The sequence below is a fragment of the Solea senegalensis genome, linkage group LG4 (genome assembly GCF_019176455.1).
Source record: "Solea senegalensis isolate Sse05_10M linkage group LG4, IFAPA_SoseM_1, whole genome shotgun sequence".
Taxonomy (NCBI): Eukaryota; Metazoa; Chordata; class Actinopteri; order Pleuronectiformes; family Soleidae; genus Solea; species Solea senegalensis.
In genome coordinates, this window is record NC_058024.1 from 6850045 (window position 1) to 6869315 (window position 19271).

Sequence of the window (19271 nt, forward strand, 5' to 3'; positions counted from 1 at the left end):
AGCACTCAGTGATGTGTTGTGGTGTGCAATTTAATGAGAAGGGATGGTCCTAGAGAGGTGGCTTTTAAAAAGCTCCAAAGTACAGTAATCAAACCACATCACATTTGAAAAAGAAAGCAACTTGGAAAAACACAATATTTACCTCTGAAATGTAATGCAGTAAAAGGACTCCATCTATCTCCAGTGAGGATAACACACCATAGTTGTAAGGTAGATGTTTGTTATAAGTTACAGTTACGTACATTAGGTTTCTGTCCCACATGCTGGGAATCACTGCCTTACACGTGTAGACATAAATAGTTATACTGTGCTTTAATGGGCTTTAAATCAACATCATTAAATGTCAACATAAATCAGTAAGATGTATGTATGTTAAGAAAAAAGATAACACAAACATTTTCTAGTTTACTTTATTCACCTGATGGTCAAATATGATATACAGTAAACAAAATAGTTGTTCATCTTTCCACAATCCAGCGTACTTTGAACCAGGGAAAGCTTTTGGGCGATGCACAAAAAGCCTTTCCTGAGTGTTATTCACAAGAAGAGCCGCATGAGGTATGCAAAAGCAAATCTGGACAAGCCAGAAGCATTTTGGAAAGAAATACTGTGGTCAGATGAGACTAAGATAGAGTTATTTGGTCAGAACAAGGGGAGGTATGCGTGGCAAAAAAAAGAATTCCATGAGAAGAACTTATTGACTACTGTGAAATTTGGAGAAGGGTCTGTCATATTATGGGGCTGTGTGGCTAGCACAGGGACTGGAAACCTTGTTAAAGTTGAGGGCCACATGAATTCCTCTCAGTATCAGCAGATTCTTGACAAGAATGTTCAAGAATCGGTTGAAGCTACGCTGGGGTTGGATTTTTCAGCAGGACAATGATCCTAAGCACTGTTCAAAATCAACCAAGGAATTCATGCAGAAGCACAATCTTCTGGAATGGCCATCCCAGTCCCCAGACCTTATCATTGAAAATGTATGGATTGATATGAAGCACGCTGTCTACGCACGGAAGCCAAGACACCTGACTGGACTGGAGGCATTTGTATGGAAGAATGGGTCAAAATGCCACCTGCCAGACTTCAGGGACTTGTCTGTGGCTATAGGAGATGTCTACAGGTTGTTCTTGCAGCAAAAGGAGGCTCTACTAAATATTAATGGAATTATTTCTTTGGGGTGCCCATATGTATGCACCTGCCTATTTTTTTTAAATGCACATAAAAATGCTTCTGTTGGACCAATAAAAATGATTTCACTACTGAGATGTTTCCGTTTCCATAAGGTATAATATGTTAAAATTAAGTTGCTGCTTCAAAAGCTCAGCAAGTGACAAACTGATGCAGTGATTTTTGCATACCACTGTATATTGCAGAATATGTACTATTTGAAAGCCAGCGTATGTTTTGCTTTGTAAACAATGCAAATATTTTCTTTTCAGAAGCTATCTTTGTGAGGACATTTTAGCACATCCTCGCCACTTCAAAGTGCTTTTTGTGGGTTAAGACTTGGTTTTATGGGTTACAGGCAGATTTGGTTTTAGGTTAAGGGTTCAGGTTCAGGCATTATGTCTGAACGTCCTTACAAATGACATACAAGAATATTAATGTGTGTGTTCTTGTATGGGTGTCTTATGGGAATCATAGGGAGGGAGGACAGTTTAGGTTAGGGTTAGGCATTTAGATGTGATGGTAAAGGTTAGGGTAAGGGGTTAGGGAATGCATTATGTCTATGAGTGTCTTCACTACAAATGCTGCACAAATGCTGGCGTGTGTGTGTGTGTACATGTATTTGTGACTTGGGACTTGGCATAAACAGTGACCTTGTCGGGGCCAGTCGTCCTCATGGAGACCAAAACCAGGTCATATTGAGGTATAACCTCATTTCTGAGGAAGTGGTCAGGTTTAGGGCTTTGACTTGTGGTTTGGTTAAGGTGCGGATACAGCATTAACTGGTTATGGTGAAGGCTAGGAATAATTTGTTTAGGCTGGCCAAATGAAGGAAGTCAGTTCCAGTGTCCTCGAAAGAATAGCTGCAAACATGTGTGTGTACTTTTATCTTTGTGAAGACAAAAAAACAACATAAAAACCACAGGAAATTAAGACATTTTAGAAAAAAGAGGACATTGTGGCTGGCCCTCACGCTCTGTCACACCTTAAAATGGCTGTTTATGGGTTAAGACTTGCTTTTAAGCTTTTGGTGTTAATACTACTTGTTTAGTAGTATAACGTATAATTTCTATACATGCTGCTTTTCTCTCTTCTGTCTCTAGCTCAACTCCCTCTTGTCCTTTCTCCTTTTTAGCGATATACTAATAAAATTTAATTGAATTGAACAATTTCCTATTTGCATTGGGACCGTGAATGCACCGCGGCAGTGTTTCCTGTTAACCACTCCTGGTAAAAATGTCCGTGTTCGCTCCGCTCGCTGCGGTGACGCTAGTTACGTGTCCTTGTGTGTGTGTGTGTGTGTTTAAGCCTAGCTGTGTGTGTGTTAAGGAACCGTCCGCCCTTCCTTGCTGCAGGAAACGCGTTCTGACGATTCTGACGTACAGAAACGCAAGTCTTACAGACCTCTGTGTTAATTAGGGTTTTAACTGTTTTAACGACACTAGACACACTGTCTTACTAAATTATCCGTCTTTGCTACTGGTGGAGAAAAACACAACAACCCTGAGAGACAGACGACAGGGAAATAAGCAGCGTTAGGTGAGGTTTCTGTCATTTGTGTGTGTCTTTTTTGTTCTTTACATTCCTCTGCTACACACACTCTGTGTCCTTCTGTATGTGTACATTTACACGATGGGAGCAACTGGCTGCAGTAAAGTCTACTACAGTCACACGTTAAAACAACGGAATTAACAGTACTCAGTTGTTTTTATTGAGGCCTGTGTTTCCATCATGCAGGAGACGATATGAAAACCTCCTGACGCGGTTATGCTGACCAAAATAATTGCGATTCACGATATTTGCTATCATTTGTTATAATTGTAAAATATGATTTCAAATTATTTTTCTTCTTGCAATTGTAAACAGACGGGGGAATTTTACATTTTCCATCACCTGATGATCCTGATAAAAAATAATTGTGACTTCAATTATTGTAATAATTGTTTGTTTCTAATTAACTAGAGGACTGTATGGACATTTCCTGTCAGGATTTTCACTTCCAAAATTCCAAAAGTAATGTGTTATTGCTTTGTGATACTAAGCTTTCAGATACTGTTGAATGTTACTAAAATATAATCCCATGTCCAAAACATACTGTATTATAGTGTATATATTACATAAGTGTTGTAATGACCCTGTTGGACTTTCCACTGGATGTGGACTGTAAAAGAGGCTCTATACACTCTTATCATGTCACACTTCAAAACAAATCACTGGGACTGTATGTTGACGAGCATTTTAAAGTCACGTGACATATTAACAATTTTACCACCATCTCCATTATGGAAGTTTTTAATGTTCAATTTATTGTGAGAGCTTTTGGGCGCAATAATCTCATATCATCCCACCTATGGTTTCAAGTCTGGATGTCACTATGATCCTCAGTTTTACTCCAGTGTTTTGAATGCTTACGTGAAAAATTGGTGGTGTTGTATGGAGAGGATTGTGAGTTCTTAAATGGTTTGACTTTAGCAGTGATGCTGTGTGGTTCACATGCAAAGACCTGAAACCACATCCTTCCCTCTTTTTCCTTTCAGAAATGACCCGTTTTCATTTGAACTGCAAATATAATGACCTGCCTCTTCTTTTTTTTTCCTTCCATTTTTCACACTCTGTTCTAAATAAATCCCCACCAGGGCTGGCCAGAGGTATTTTAGTGCCCTTGGCAGGTTTTGGTGTACCCACTGTCACCGCACTCCAAAAGTATCACCAATTGTTTTAATACATATTCTCATTAGTTGGACATTTAATGTTACTTTTCAAAATTTAAATTTTACATAAAGCAGTTTAGATATTGTAGTAATAGAGTGTTTCATTTACACTGGAAGTCAGAACTGGGGCGTAGCACCTCCAAGTTAACCTCATTCAAGGGTTCTCAATCCTGTTGGCCTAGTTCCAGCAAAAACACACAGACACTCTTTGGAAAGGCTCTGTTATTTTGCTCTTATGGAGTAAAGACAACATATGACCAAAGATGTTTCCATCATGGTAAGGTTTGGAAGATTTGGTACAGTTTGGAATACTAAAGCCCAGAGTCAGGCTTGCATTTCAACTGAGAACAGTACCTTTACTTGGTAGACGTGGTTTGGGCTGTGCCCAGCGGTTGTGTCTGGAGCTGCAATTAATGATTATTTTCACGATTAATCGATTAATGTCATAAAATGTCAGAAAACGTTAAAAAATATTGATCAGTGACTGTCAAACTTGGAAATGATGTTATCGAATGTCTGGTTTTGTCCACAAACCAAAAATGATTCCCTTTTAATGTCTTCTTTGTTATTGTAACAAAGATCATTTCGTTACTTTAACATTTTGCACATGTTCATGTTCTTTTGCACAATAACTGGAAGGTACATTTATTAACAGCACTTTGCACTTTATTTGCCATAGTTTGCACAGTACATTTTGCACATTGCGTATTTGCACAGTTTCTACAGATGTTTCATTACATTAATTATTATTAGCTATGGAGTTATTTATTAGACCGTGTGACCGCAGGTGATAGTATGTCTTCGGGCAGGTGCGGCACTCGGCTGCGTCTGCAACAGAGTAGAGCGGGTTGAGCTCCGACGGAAAGAAGCGTAACTGAAATGATAACAGTGTGAAGCATGTGTAGAGTTCATGGTTGAATATATGTGGTGCAATGTCGGATGGAAGAAGTGTGAAGGCTGCACGTGTACAAAGTTGTTTGTGTTAACACTTACCTGTCGGTTCCTATGTCTGCTCCATGGTCCGCGGCCTTAAGATTCCCCCGGGCGCTCGGGCACCTTGATAAACGTTCCGGGAGAGACCAAGTGGCCGGATAGAAGAGGGGTTGTTCAAATGTTTGGTGGTTCTGTTTATTTATTGTAAAGATATTATATAGATCTATCGGCAGGGGCATATCAGTAACAGAAGAGTGATGACGATTAGGTGCTAAGGGTAAAAGGGACTGTACTGTATCATTTTACTCAAGGAAGGGGGGCCAAAATATGGAAGAGAAGGGGCTGATTATTTTGGTTCTAGTCCTAATGGAAATGCAAAGAAATACATACCATACTGTACCAAATTGAACTATTCTACTCAATGGAAATACAATTTATGTGTACTACTGACTTGAAAGAAACAAATTACTGTTGCTTACTATTGACACGAGAGGCAGCCATCTTGGAATCATATGTGTTTGTGAAGTTATAAGTTATAAATCAGACCTGAAGGGGTATTCCAGTTGAAACTTCTGACTAGGAACTCGGAATGCACCATAATACAGAGAAAAAACACACTTTAAATGCTGTCAATTAAAAAGATATACTGCTATATCTTAGGTCGGGTGAAAGTTCAGGCCGAATTGTGAAGGTCAGAGGTGCAAAAACTCTTTCATTCTGCATGCATTGTGACTTTGTTGTCCTCCTCTGGACAGTCATGGCTGAACTCCTGAAGCTACTGCTGCGAGTGGCTGAAAAAGCAGCCAACGTGGCTCGGGTCTGCAGACAGGAGGCCCCGCTGTTTCAGCTCCTTGTTCAAGAGAAGACCGGAGATGACAAGAACAAGAAGTTTGTTCAGGACTTCAAGACACTTGCTGATGTGGTGATCCAGGAGATGATCCGGCATGACGTCGGTGTTCAGGTAGGAGAAGTCGTATACTGTATACTGGACTGTATAAAAGCAGTGAATGTAAGCTGTGTGCGTTGCCTTTTAACCCTGTCATGTCTGCTTTTGTGTGCAGTTCCCTGAAATGGTTGGTTTCATTCATGGAGAGGAATCCAACAAGTTTGAAAATGGACTTGGTAATTACTTAATATTTAACATTCACACCACAAACCGCCACTTACACCACCACAACTATCTGGGCTAATGTATGGGAATATAATAAGTGTAACTTATTATGAACTGTTGCTGGTGAGTGTAGATACTGGTGTTGTTCCGCTGCAGGAGCACTGGTTTGTTTTAGGCTGAGTAGGAAGCTTTGTAATAGAAAAATAAAATGCTAAATTGTGGTTTAGCTACTTTTCCCGTGTGTTGTTGTCCAAATGTTTAAACTGTAAATATTTAGGCAGGTGTTGCAAGGAAATGAAATGAAGCCTCACTGACTGTGTGTCTACAGGAGAGAATGTGACGGTGACGGTTTGCGCGACAGAAGAGGAGACCGCGACTTTGCTGGCCTCGGTGCTGGATGGTGACCACATAGCAGCGTCTCTACTTGCTCGAGCCATCCACCAAAACCCTGCGACCATTGACACCGACACAGACAGTCTGACCGTGCCCCTAAAGCCCTCTGAGCTCGGCATCTGGATCGACCCCATAGGTGAATGGGTTGATGTTCTCTCTGGCTGAAGTAAATATTTCTGTGCTGCACAACTCATCTCCATGAGAACTGATCATCTCTGTTGTTTTTTAAATAAGATGCCACCAGCCAGTACATAGAGGGCCGAGAGGAGGTGCTGCAGGAGGGTCACCTGTCTCCCTCAGGTCTGCACTGTGCCTTGGTTCTGATCGGAGTTTACCTCCGGGACACAGGCGAGCCAGTTATGGGCGTCATCAACCAGCCATTTAACTACAAAGACCCAACAGATGGAGGGTAGGTTAACAACATTATCCCTTCAATTCATAAATATTTAATACACCCATCATAGGGCGATTTAAAGCCAAGCAGGTCTGTAAAACAAACACACAAAGAATAAACAAACACAAACAAACAACTTCTTCCTGTTTGTCTTGTTAACAACTGAATGTCTTCATAGAGAACATGACAGTTATCATCAAGTCTTCTATGTCAAAATGTAGGACTTACCAGAGTGGAATAGAAATGGCCTTTTATGACTTGTATAGTACAAACACAGACAGACATGTATAAATTGGTATTTTTATTTGTAATATAAATAACTAGGGGGCAGCATGAACATTTCCTCTCATGATTATTCTACCAAAACAATTGAGAGTCATGATATTCTTGCAACTTTATGTGAAAATATGCTCTTTTTTTAAAGAAGCTTTCAGATACAGAGGAAATGGATGAATTAATATCACTATTAAATCAAATAAGATCTTTATAACTCACAAACTACTGGAATGACGACTCTTGTTTACCTAAACTATTATAAATCACAATGGAAAACACTTTAACTGGAAACCCTCCGGTTAAACCCTCCAGCCTAAATCCCTTCCACTTGTCCATGGGTTGCCTCACTCCGTATATGCTCTGAAGATAAGTGAGTCAAACTTATGAGGTGACACTCAAAAACCATAAACCCCTCCAGGTAACTAAGTGAGGATGTGAAAATGAAGCCAGGCAGGTTCTGGAAGACCGTTAAACGAGATAAAACTGCATGACTGCAAGGCAGAAAGCAAACAGACTGAAAGACAGCAAAGCTAGGACGGGTTGAGCTGACACAAGAATGGTATTGCAACACCACATCTGGCTTATCTGATTAAAAATAATAGAATTTCTGTTTATAGTTGTCTTTTGTTTTATTCAGGCCTTATGCACCGCTCTTTCTCTTCACGTCACACAGCCAGAACTCCTTATGAAATGCAGTTGTAATAAGAGTCTGAGTCAAAATGAGTCTGACCAGATGTCCAAAGTTGATTTTGGTAGAGAGTGGGAGCTCAGTGACTGGTGTAATTCTCCAGTTTGGTTCATGTTGTTGTTCAAGGGAAGAAAGGAACTATTAGTCAGCTTTGGCATAAGTCTGTAACACCCATTCAGACCTGGTAATTAGCAACTGTCCTGAGTCATCAGTTCACATGCTGACAGTGCTGAGTACAGGCCTGAATGCACCAAATAGCTGCGTTGTCACCGTGTGGAACGGTTTGGTTTGGTACAGTACGGTATGTATTTTTTTCATTAGGAATAGTACCAAAATAACCAGCTCCAACTGTTCCATTCTTTGGTACCCTTACCTTGGGGTACCAGAGTAACTCCAACAGTCAGAAAAATGTTACTTCCGTACAATGGGTGTAAAAAGCTAATGGAAGTCGAGGCAAAAGCCCGCAGTCTATTCTCATGCTAAGTCTGACGTCTTGTTGCGATAGACAGTCACAAACCAGCGAAAAGAGCTGCTGGATGTGTTGTGTTCACAGTACATGGCCATCAGGTACAGGTCACTCCACCGACCAAATAAAGATACTGTTCTTAGTGGAAACACAAGCCTGACCCAGGACTTAATCATTCCAAACCATACCGTACCATGATGAACAGCAAAGGTTTCTGTCACCTGGACCCTTGTGGACCACTGCACACACGCAGATGCAGAAAGTATGACCTGGCCTGATGGATGTTTTTTCTTTCTTGGCCTGATGGATGGTATTTCTCTCTCTTCACTAAAATCCATTTGTTTGCATTGACAGCTGGAGGGGGAAACACTTCTGGGGTGTGTCCTGTGGTGACCTCAACATCTGCTCACTGTGTCCCCCCAAACGTGGACCTGAACGGGGGCAGAGTCTCTCAGTGGTGCTCAGCTCCAGTGAGAAGCAGGTAGTTAAGGAATCCCTGACTTCACTGTGTGGCCCTGAGAAGTTGATATACGCGTCTGGAGCCGGTTACAAGATCCTGTGCGTCATTCAGGGCCTTGCCGACGTCTACGTCCTCTCAGAGGGCAGCACCTTTAAGTGGGACTCCTGCGCCCCTCACGCTTTGCTCCGAGCCCTCGGAGGAGGAGTAGTGGACCTGACGAAGAGACTGCAGTGCAGCTCTGGAGCGCAGGATCACCTGACAGAACTGACCTATCACCAGGCTAACACTGAGTGTAGAGGAGCTGACCGCTGGGCCAATCATGGAGGCCTGGTGGCTTATCGAGACTGTGCCCAGCTCCGCAGCATCATAGAAGCCCTGAAAGGCAAGTTGTAGTTGGGCGTTCAGTGGATGTAATCAGCAGATGCTGCCATATTTTTTGTTGCGTATATGATCATGTGGTTTGGTTGGTGTTCTCAATGAAGGACAAAATATTTTAATTATAAGGAATAGTCTATTTTTAACCATATATATATATATATATACATATCCAGTATATACAGTATGCAAGTGTATCATTTACAAGGTGAAGTGTTTTACAAGGTCTGAGCCAAGTAATAATTGGTTTGTGGACATTCAGGAGAAGTAAACATTTAACAAATGAGTCTTCTGATCGTGAAAAGCCCATAGGACTTTAGATTGTTTAGAAAACAAATGACAAGATCTATTATTTCGCACACAAAAGTGCTTGTATTTAAGATTTAAGAACCTGAAACCTCACCCTGACATGATTTTGTTGAAGTATCAATTACAAATAAAGCACAAAACACTTGCTTGTCAAATTTTGTAATCGTCTTAAACTTCTGTTCAGTAAAATCAGGCCAGCCTTTGTTAAATATCTGCTACACTTATAAATGTAAATATTTGTTTCCATGTTGCATAGAGAGGTTGTCAGTTAGGATGAGAGCTCAGTGCTGGAGGGATTTACTGCTTCACTGCCAGAGGAAATATAAGCTCACTGCCTCTTTCTTTGAAGTTACAGTTATGATAGTGGTATTGTATTTTATTTATCTGTCCTATCTTATCTATAAAAGGATATGATTAGTCACAAGAGAGATTGAGACTCAAATCAGGTGCAGGAAACTGCACCGCTCTCAAACAGCACCTTGTAAGGAGCAGAGGGACACACATGTCCTGCCCCTTTTCCACGATTGCACCTCCATAAGTTAAAAGGTCAGACGATGGAAAAACCATATGAGGTAAAGCAGTGAGCCCTTTTCAGTGTGGGTTTACATTCAAATTAAATATGAGGCCAGCTTGAAGGGTGGGACCTGAGGGAGATGCAGCCACTGTGACTCAGGAAATCAACAAGTTAATTCAATGAGCAGAATCTACACAGACATGTTGCATATAGGAAATCATCTTTATTTTGAAAACCAGAGAGCGGGGAAACGAAAACCAACAGTGATATTTTTAAAACCGCTTTGCCAGCCAGGAAACACGCTACACAATTCCCTACAAAAACCCTGATGATTGTCAGATATTTTTTTGCAATACTTCTGCATATTCTGTTGAAAAGACAAGAAAAACTCTTGAAGTGTTGGCTCTGCCTTAAACGTTCTGGACTTTGAACTGCTACCTTTAACATCCAGCACTTTACATTGTTAAGTCAAGGTGGGGACGTGGTTTTTTGTCGACAGGGACTAAAGTGGATATCTGACAGTTTATCAACATTGCAAAGTTGTTTTCTGAAAATATTGGTAACAATGTAATGAATAAAAAGAAAAATATGAGAAACTTAAGTGTCATTCTGTCATTTAACAAATTTTCAAGTCATTTTGTTGATTTTGTGTTATCTGGATATCAAATAGTAACAATCTCCCTGATCTTCTTTCAGGCTCTGACATTGTTTTTAATCCTTAATCCTTGATATCATTCATTTACATTTAATCAATCCATGTCTGGAAAACTGTCCAGAAAAGATCATGTCAAGAAAAGTTGAAAGAAATCAACACAATGTACTGCTTTGATGAACATAAGCAAACTTTGCAAAGAAAAAACCCCACAAAACCTACATTATGCAAAAAATATTTAAGATTCTCCAGATGGTAAGTGAAGTGCAATGGTCGCCCACTCAAATGAGATCTTCAGATAACATTGTCACTCATTAAACTTTCTTCTTGTTTTTTTTTTTTTTTTACCAAAAACGTATCTAGCGTAACAAGCTACACCTCCTACGCAGCCGCAGCTGGAGGAGTCTGATTAAATCACTGATGACTGTTCAAATCCTGTGATGTTATTACAAGCGTGGGACAGGGATAGTGCAAATGAACACAATTGAAACAAAACTAAAAATGGCATTTCTGCTCAACTGTCAATATAAAAAATAACCTTTTATGCCTCAAATGCTTCACAATCGTCACATATCAGGTGTAAACAATATCAATATCAATTCTGAAATGAACCAATGAAGATTAAAGTCTCTTTTCTTCTTCTTCAAAAAACCAAACCCAAATAACAAACACTGTTCATGTTGTTACAAGCAGCAACACTGAGGTTATTACAAGGATGTGAAGATTTATTTGTTCTGGAGATTTGTGACCTTGACATTCTGAAAGCTGTTTCAACACCTGGAAGTCAAAATGAGAATATTGTTAAAGGGCCCTTTGCCCAGCCGCCATTTTGACAAGTCAGGAGGAGGAGGAGAGTACCAGGTGTGAATCATCTAAGTAACGATGGCCCTGTTCCATTTAGCTTCACAATCACATGGTCATGACTTACATGAACTGAATAAAGCCATCATTATGAGAACACCTGTGCAAAACAGCTGCTATGCAAAGGGTAAGCTAAGCAGCTAAGAATCACTGAGATTCAGGCGCTTATCTCTCTCTAAGTGGTAGAATTATTTTCCACAGGGGATATTTTTTTTAGGCATTTTCTCCTGAAGCCAAAACAGCTTGAACAACCTAAACTATGCAGATGCAACACGCTGCATTTTTACTGTGGAGCTATTAATAATCATTAGGGGAAAAACATAATGTTGCTATTTATAATGGACAGTGTCTGATTGGACACAGTCTGTTTTTAATAGGCTGACATTAAAAATCAGTAGAGTGGTTACAAGGCAGATCAACAGGGGGCAGTATGAGTCCATTTATTTAACAAAGTCTTTTGCAGCAAATATAGGTTTCAAAATGTCAAGGTTTCAGCAAATAAAGGCAAACACAAACTGAATTCACTCCTGCTGTTATATTTGAACCTCGGTTGTAATTATATTGTCAATCTTGAGTCTAAGACAAAAAAACAGCAGGGAGATTAACAAATTAAATCAATATCATAAAATAAATTACACCTTCTTCCCACTTCACTCTAATTTCTTGACAGCATCACAGGTTGTTGTTTCTGGCTTCTCATGTTCACAAAATCTGACTGGGCTGTGTTAAAATGTACCTTTTTAAAAACAAACTCAATTGCATTAAGTAGGGCTCCAATGACTGATGTGATTCTCTGGAAAAATGCAGACAAATGTAAGCGCCACTGCTAACATAACTAATTCTGAATTAGAAGATACAGTTGTGGCTGTAATAACGCAACCATTCAATAGAAATGTAACCACTGGAATTGGATCAAGTGATAATTTCAACAAAAACTCACAACATTAGGATCCAAATCATTTGTAATTATGTGAAAAATGTGTTTTTTTCAAGAAATGTTCCTGCTTGTAATAAACATTATTCAAAAATATGCAAATTGCATCTGCAGATTTCTGATTCACTGAGCCACACTTACTCTAAATGTTGATGCCAACTCTCGGTGTCTGTGTGCCTATGATCAGTGAACCACACCGATACCCTGCTGAAACTAAACCCTGGCCACTCTCAGGTCAGCTCGCACACAAAGAGTTGAGTTGAGTTAACTTGTGTTGCTTTTGGCTGGTTTGGAGTCTTTTCTTAAAAGACGGTGGGCGGAGTATAGATCTAGAGGTTGACCCACGTGCCACTATCGTGAGTAAAACACTGACAGTGATGTTGCTCAGATCTTCTTCATGTGTATTGTGAATAATTTGCAGTCCAACTGACTGCAAACCATCTTTCAACAGTCAGCCATAAAATCAATGTCTTGAACTAAGCACACGCGAAGAAAACGATAACAAAACTGAGAGAACTGAAGTGTTGAAATGCAAGTGATTAATCATGCTTTGCAGGATTTGGCAGGAAATTATGAAAGGAAAAATGTTTCATGACAGCATCCTGATAAGGATTTTAATGCCAAGGCTACAGTCGTCTTACAGACCAACAGAAACAGAAAGGTAAAATGAGAGGTAAAGCACCGTCACTGCCACCTCTTCAGCCTTCCTTCAATACTTGTTCTCAGTCCACACACTCTGCTTCATGAATCACTTTCTTTCTCCTCTGGCTGATCTGAGCGCAGCCTTGTCCACGTTAATATTCTCCAGTTCAGAGCTTGGCATGCCGACAGGCAGGCAATAGACAAACATGGCCATTATTAGTTGTGTCCCTGTGTTGCTTCATTGATACACTGAGAGGTTGGAGAGACTTCACCTCTGGAAGGGTTTCCGGACCTTCTTCCTTCGCCTGGGGGGTTTGCCACCTTCAGCCCAAGTCTCGCTGGACTCTGGCCGGTGACTCCCTGGCATGTGGAAGCCTGTCTGGCTTGGGGGAGGAGAGAAGGGGGGCACTCCAGCACCAGGCGGGTGATGTTGAGGTGGACCTGAGGGAAAGAAGCCCCCATTGGCAGCCATGTCAGTAGGAGGTCCTTTGAAGATGCGGTTGAAGAAGTCCTGCAAATCGGCAGGATTGGCTGGACCTGTAGAGTGTTCCGAGGTCGTCCTGGAAGGAAAACAAGACATTTCAAGACCTTTTGAACTTAAGACTCGATTTAATTATATATTTTTTTTGTAGATGGCCGTGTTGTAACTGCATATGAGCGGAATAATATAGGGCTACATTAAAGCATTAAGCATGATTTATACTGTAGCTGTTAACAACAGTCTCTTAGCAAAAGTAAATGAGTCATGTGATGTGTTTGATTTTTTTCTGCATAAATTAGGCTTAAGGGGACGGATAATAATCCGTATTAACAAACAAATATGTCATGATAGAAACAGTTGAAGTGTTAAACATTAACACAACAGTACACAACACAGAGATGACACCTCCTACACTACACACAAATTTGTATTGCAATTGAAGGAAGTATTTACTGGCGTCAGAAGACATTAAAAACATCAGACACATGATGGATGAAAATGTGGAAAAATGAAGGCCCAGATGAAAATGATTATATTATGTTCATGTAGTTGAATGATGAAAAGAGAACGTTGAGGGACCACAACAGCCTTTCAAATTTCGATTTTTGTCTGTTTTTCGATTTTTGAGTGGACATACCTGTGTCGTGTGGGGTTGCCGTTGTTCTTTGAACCAAAGGAAATGTGATAGGGCACACGGTGCGTGTCAGGAGAAATGCCTATTCTTTGACAGCCTGCCCACTCTGAAACATGACAGCATCATAATAGGTTACAACCAGAGACGTACTGAAGCATCAAGAACGATACATACTGATAATACATGAACTCATACACCCTACAGTGTATTGAGTTGCTACTGAAGCCCCTTTAGCCACAGTTCAGTTTGGTACAGTATGGGATGTTTTTTTGCTGTTCGATGAGGAAAAGTACTTAAATAACCAGCCCCAACCGTTTCATTTTTTGGCACCCTTCCGAGTAGAATGGTACGTGAATGGTGGACCTAGACCGGCTCCACCCACGACAGTCAGCTGATTGGAGTGACAGAAAAACATCACACTCTTGTGACTGGTGTTTCTTAAATGCAAACTGAGCAGGAAAAAAAGAGCTGGCTGGATGTCCTCAACTGTTGCCATCAGGCACAGCCCACAGCCCGCCTACCATGTAAAGGTACTGTTCTCAGTCAAAACGTAAGCCTGGCCCTGGGCTTTACCATTCCAAACCGTACCATGATGGAAACAGCCTAAGATGACGTAAGGTGAGCCATCTTCAAAAAAATTACAAGACAAATGTCCTGATGTTCACCTGTGATATCAAAGACTTTGCCATCCATACAGGCAAAATAAGTAATGCGTAGGCCCAACATGCTTGACTCGGCCCACAGGTCCCCCTCCTCAGCACTATGGCAACGGTTACATTCAGCACAGAAACGGGCCTCGGCTGGATCACGATCCATCTCGAACCGCCTGCACACAGACAAGTCACAAAGAAAAACACAAGTGTCGTGAAAGATCTGCTGCAAAAGATGTGTGTCTAAGCTAAGTGTTAAAGATAATTTAGATACTGTTGCAGAATTGTAATGACTTACTTGTGTTTGCCCTCGCACTTGGTACACATCATGGTATTCATGGCTTCCTTCAAGTCATCCTGCAGCTTAGTGAGAAACTCATTCATGGACTTCGAGAGCTCAGTCGCTGCCATGCGTTTCCTGTGTGGGAGTGAATCAAATTGGTTGTTGCTGTGCTACATTACAGGCAAACAATGAAAGTCCACTGTCACTGTCCACGGTTCACTTTACAGTAGTACACAAAGAGGGAACATCATCCAGTTCTATTGATATTGATATTGTGGCTGAAAACAATATTAGATTTGTCAGAGAAAATTATTAATAATGGATAAACAAAATAAATACAAGTTCCAGTAAATGTTTTGAAGACATTCAGCCTTTTATGTCTTTGCTTTGTTTGCTTGTCCTTCGACCATATTTTTTCTGTGTACTCACAACTCATATTCTCGTCGTGTCTCTGGGTTACTGACAATATCCCAGGCAGCCCTCAGTACTTTAAAGGCCTCTCCAGCACGTGGGTGTTTATTCTTGTCTGGATGGACCTGAAAAACAAAAGACCGTTTAAAAGGTTGGATGACTAAAGATGAAAATGTTGGCCTTAGCAGCCATTTATTAGTCATAATTTCAGCCATCCAGGTGTAACGTTTATAATAAACAGTTGGTACTTTTAACTCAGCTACGGATCTCACACACACACACACCTGGACAGCCAGCTGTCTGTAGGCCTTCTTCAGCTCAGCCTCAGTGGCGTGCACCTCCACACCGAGCACTGTAAAGGGGTCGAGCTCATTCTCTGGTATCTCAACCAAAGCCAGAAGTCTCTCCAGCTCCTGGCCTGAGTGGCCCCTCCCTCCTCTGCTCGGTGACTCAGGCGTCGATGGTCGTGTGTAGCGATCTCGCCTGAAAAACCTTTGAACTCTCTCCAGCTGAGACACAACTCGTTTCCAAAACTTTGATTCCTGAAAAGCTGTCCAGTAGCGTTTTCCACACTCTCCACCAAGTCGGACCACTAAACCCTTTGCCCACTGTGACCCAAGGATGACCAAAGCACAGAAAAGTCTGAAACAAGATAAGGCAGCTGACTTTACCCACTTCACTGACCTAACTATTTTATCCACAGCTTCCACTCCCGCACATTTAGTCCAATTGAGAATCCGACTAGCATCTGCTTTCAAACCATGTACATCTGTGATCTTTAAAAGGAGCCGCTGTCCAAAGTTGTAAAGTTTCACTCCTCCAGTTTCCACACCAACTCCACAATTGTGAGTTAATGTGACAATAATCTCAATCATCATGTGGACACAGGAGATGCACCAGAAGCTGAGAGACTCTGACAGCATCTCCTTGAAAGCTAAGACGAGCTGTTTGCCAGTCCGCCTGCGGCCCCGGTTCTGCTGATGGTGATGGTGGTTACGTCTGCGGGTCTGCTTATGCCGTCCACCACTAGACATCACATTGCTTTTTTGAGTGGAGGCAAAAGTGCTTTGACTGCTTTGCTCTGAAAAAGAACCACTGCTCTTCAGTTTGCACCTCCGTCCACTTCCCAGGTTCCTCCAACCAGACTCTCCATTCATGTGCTGCTGCTCCTCCTCAATTTCATCCTCTTCTTGACTCACAGCCTGCACATTCTCGTGATCTGTGGTGCCGTCATGCTCAAACCCATCTGAAACCTGCTCTTCATCGTCTTTGGCCTCTGCAAATCCACAAATCTCTGCCTCACCAATGTTTAAGTCTTGTGGAGTGGCAGAGTTTGAGGTGTCCTGAGATTTGTGACTGGATGTTTTGTCATCCTGGTCACAGTCATCATCAATCTCTCTGGCCTCACACTGACTAGATTCGGTCACTATGGTGGAAACACCACCAGGGATCTCCTCATCAGTGTCTGTAACTTCATCCATCTCCTTCTCAGCTGCTTCCCTCTCCATGTCCCTTACAGCTTTTTGATTAATGTGCTGTGAAATTGGAAACTCTGAGAAGATGACATCCTAGATCCATATTTTGTGGCAACATTTCCCCAGACTCTCATCAAAAAGTGAGACTGGGGGCTCCTACAAGTCAGTCTCAGGTCCACCATATCAGCAGCCACTTCCAGGTGTCAAAAGCCTTTAAAACACCACACAGCTCACATCATGCATCAAGCTGGTCACTGAAATACAACAAACATGAAATATTAGTTAGCATACACTTACAACATTGTACTGTTTTACACTATACAAAATAATAAACAGAAAGCAATTATTGCTGACACTGCTAGTTTTTCTTTCATGACACCCAACTGCACTCAGCCACTGTGGAAAATGCTAAAAAAAAGGAAATGTATGTACAAGGAGGTTTTAAAGCAGTGATAGTGAGACTATTTTTTTTTCTTTCAAACCAAAAACAGACATTTAGTAATTAAGCATCAACAAGGTTTTATCTATATTACCCCTATCCCCTAAGAGCATTTAAGTTGCCATGAATTATAGTTTTCCAGTTAATTATAAAAAATCCTCATCAATAGAGACGCAAGATTAAAACTAGAAGGCAGCAGCAATGCAACATAAAATGACAATATGAAAATAAAAAAGGGGACAAAAAGAGAAAAAGCAAAGGAAAGAGAAGACAGTATTTCAATATTATGACCCTGTTCAGACGCAGTATTAACGTCAGTCCTGAATGACCCAAACGCATGCAGGAGCTCTAAATACAGGTCTCAGTGTACAAAAAATGTGCTGAATGCATCCTCAGATCCATGCATCCTTCCGCCCCATGAAGAGATGGTTAGGGACGATGGGGTCAGAGTTTGGCACATGTGATGAGGTGTACAAGAGGGGCTTTAAGTTGAGGATCCTTTCTATTCTGATCCACATCTACTGCTTCTCTAGAAAGGAGATGCTCAGTGGCCCTCTGAAGTGCAGGGTGAGCACTTCAGAAGCCTTGTCTGAAAGAAGCCTAGTTTCCCATATGCAAAGTGTTCTCTGCCAGCACAAGTTCCTTAGCAGTGAATGCATTCTGGATCCTGAACTGCTTCTTTGATTCAGCAGCAGGAATTAGAATTAAAAACACAGCTGCACCATGAAGCGCCAGTTGCTCTTGCCTAATCAACTTTCTCTACCACACCCTGCAGTAAGATCATTCATTATCATATCCTTTCTTTAAAAAAATACCTTGGTGATCCTCAGGAGCACCCTACAGAAGTATGACAGGCAATCAACGTACAGTGTATATGAATATTTGGAATTTTATCTCATATATTATATACTTTTGATAGTTTGTAAAGTGCCTGAAACCATGCTGCTACTATTCACCTATCCATCTAAGTTCACCACTGCTAATCTTGACATATGACACATCCTTTGAAGTATATAGGAGGAGTTACTTTAACGTAATGCCATTAATTAATGATAACTTACATGACATGTGCCAACAAGACCTTATTTTCCCAGACGTTGTAGAAGTGGCTGGATTCATTCGGATGTTTATACAATGCAGATAACATTTAACTACACTGCTTTGCTGTTTGCTAGTTCAGCTAGCCAACGAGGAACCCGGTTAATCTATAACAACCATTCAACCATTCAGATGCAATAAAAAACATACGGAATATGCAGGTAAAAAAAGTGACGCCTTTGTGTCAGACCTCGTGTTAAGACAACTCTGACAACAACATCAGCAGATGTTAAAGCAGGCGGCTAGTGTTAGCAGGTGGCTAGACTGTTAGCAAGAGGAAGAAGTTGGTCAGCTGGACGACAGACAGGCGCTACTGGGGCTAATATTAGCTTTCCTTTGTAGCCACCAAAGCAGGCGATATTGTAACCTAATGAAGTCTCACACAAGGTTAAAATGCTAACAGGGCAGCAAACGGTCAGCGTCGTTATGTAGCAAGCAGCCAACCAAGAAGCTAACTGTTAGCTACTAACATAATAACGAGACGGACAAGCTACTATTTACGACTGTGCCCTCCTGTCGGTCTGACGTGTAAAAAAAGAATGTTTAGGGCACCGGGCGAGCCTGGTAAGTTAGTACATTATTATTCAATTTTGCATTCAAACAAAACTAAATGTAATATATACCTCTCATATAACTGTATAACCTTGTTTGTTAAGAGACAGCCAAGTGTCCGTGGTGTTTTTAATAGACACTTCTTCTTCTTTTGCTTCTTCACCTACTTCTTCCTCCTCCTAGCTCTTCTTCTTCATCATCTTGCTGATACTACTTCATCGTTCATTTCTGACCGTCAAGAGACAACAAAGGCTCACTGCTGCCACCTACTGGTGTGGAGTTGACTGTAGTTTGAAATGGCGTTTAGTTCATGTATGAATTTGCCATTTTGACAGGTCATATTAGAAAAATACAGGTGAATA

The 19271-nt window shown here is 41.1% G+C and overlaps 2 protein-coding genes and 1 long non-coding RNA gene across 4 annotated transcripts; 1 reads left to right on the forward strand and 2 right to left on the reverse strand.

Annotated features, from left to right (window-relative positions):
- Positions 1-2470: 2470 nt before the first annotated feature.
- Positions 2471-9438, forward strand: inpp1 (inositol polyphosphate-1-phosphatase). The gene is made up of 6 exons (XM_044023588.1): positions 2471-2706; positions 5567-5772; positions 5873-5933; positions 6251-6451; positions 6550-6724; positions 8494-9438. The coding sequence occupies exons 2-6, from the start codon at positions 5569-5571 to the stop codon at positions 8990-8992; spliced, it is 1140 nt and encodes a 379-aa protein (XP_043879523.1). The 5' UTR covers positions 2471-2706; positions 5567-5568; the 3' UTR covers positions 8993-9438.
- LOC122767991 lies at positions 4527-4917 on the reverse strand. The gene is made up of 2 exons (XR_006360261.1): positions 4872-4917; positions 4527-4706 (listed from the first exon to the last, which is right to left on the reverse strand). It is a non-coding gene; the product is annotated as an uncharacterized LOC122767991 (long non-coding RNA).
- Positions 9439-10000: 562 nt separating the features above from the next.
- dnajc14 (DnaJ (Hsp40) homolog, subfamily C, member 14) lies at positions 10001-19096 on the reverse strand. Of its 2 annotated transcripts, none has more exons than XM_044023586.1 (7): positions 18981-19096; positions 15630-17074; positions 15364-15470; positions 14950-15069; positions 14667-14827; positions 14005-14107; positions 10001-13446 (listed from the first exon to the last, which is right to left on the reverse strand). In XM_044023586.1, exons 2-7 carry the CDS (start codon positions 16851-16853, stop codon positions 13155-13157), a joined length of 2007 nt encoding a protein of 668 aa, XP_043879521.1. In that variant the 5' UTR covers positions 16854-17074; positions 18981-19096; the 3' UTR covers positions 10001-13154. The 2 variants fall into 2 exon arrangements, with proteins under 2 accessions (XP_043879521.1, XP_043879522.1); XM_044023587.1 differs by lacking the exon at positions 18981-19096 and adding an exon at positions 18321-18968.
- Between the last annotated feature and the right edge of the window lie 175 nt (positions 19097-19271).

Excerpts from the sequence above, each read along its gene's own strand:
- inpp1 (XM_044023588.1), top strand. The coding sequence starts at position 5,569 with ATGGCTGAACTCCTGAAGCTACTGCTGCGAGTGGCTGAAAAAGCAGCC. Across the intron at positions 6,452-6,549 it reads CATCTGGATCGACCCCATAG|ATGCCACCAGCCAGTACATA; the intron begins GTGAATGGGTTG and ends TTTTTAAATAAG. Across the intron at positions 6,725-8,493 it reads AAAGACCCAACAGATGGAGG|CTGGAGGGGGAAACACTTCT; the intron begins GTAGGTTAACAA and ends TTGCATTGACAG.
- dnajc14 (XM_044023586.1), bottom strand. The coding sequence starts at position 16,853 with ATGGAGAGGGAAGCAGCTGAGAAGGAGATGGATGAAGTTACAGACACT. Across the intron at positions 15,471-15,629 it reads ACAGACAGCTGGCTGTCCAG|GTCCATCCAGACAAGAATAA; the intron begins GTGTGTGTGTGT and ends TTTGTTTTTCAG. Across the intron at positions 13,447-14,004 it reads GGCAACCCCACACGACACAG|GACGACCTCGGAACACTCTA; the intron begins GTATGTCCACTC and ends TTTTCCTTCCAG.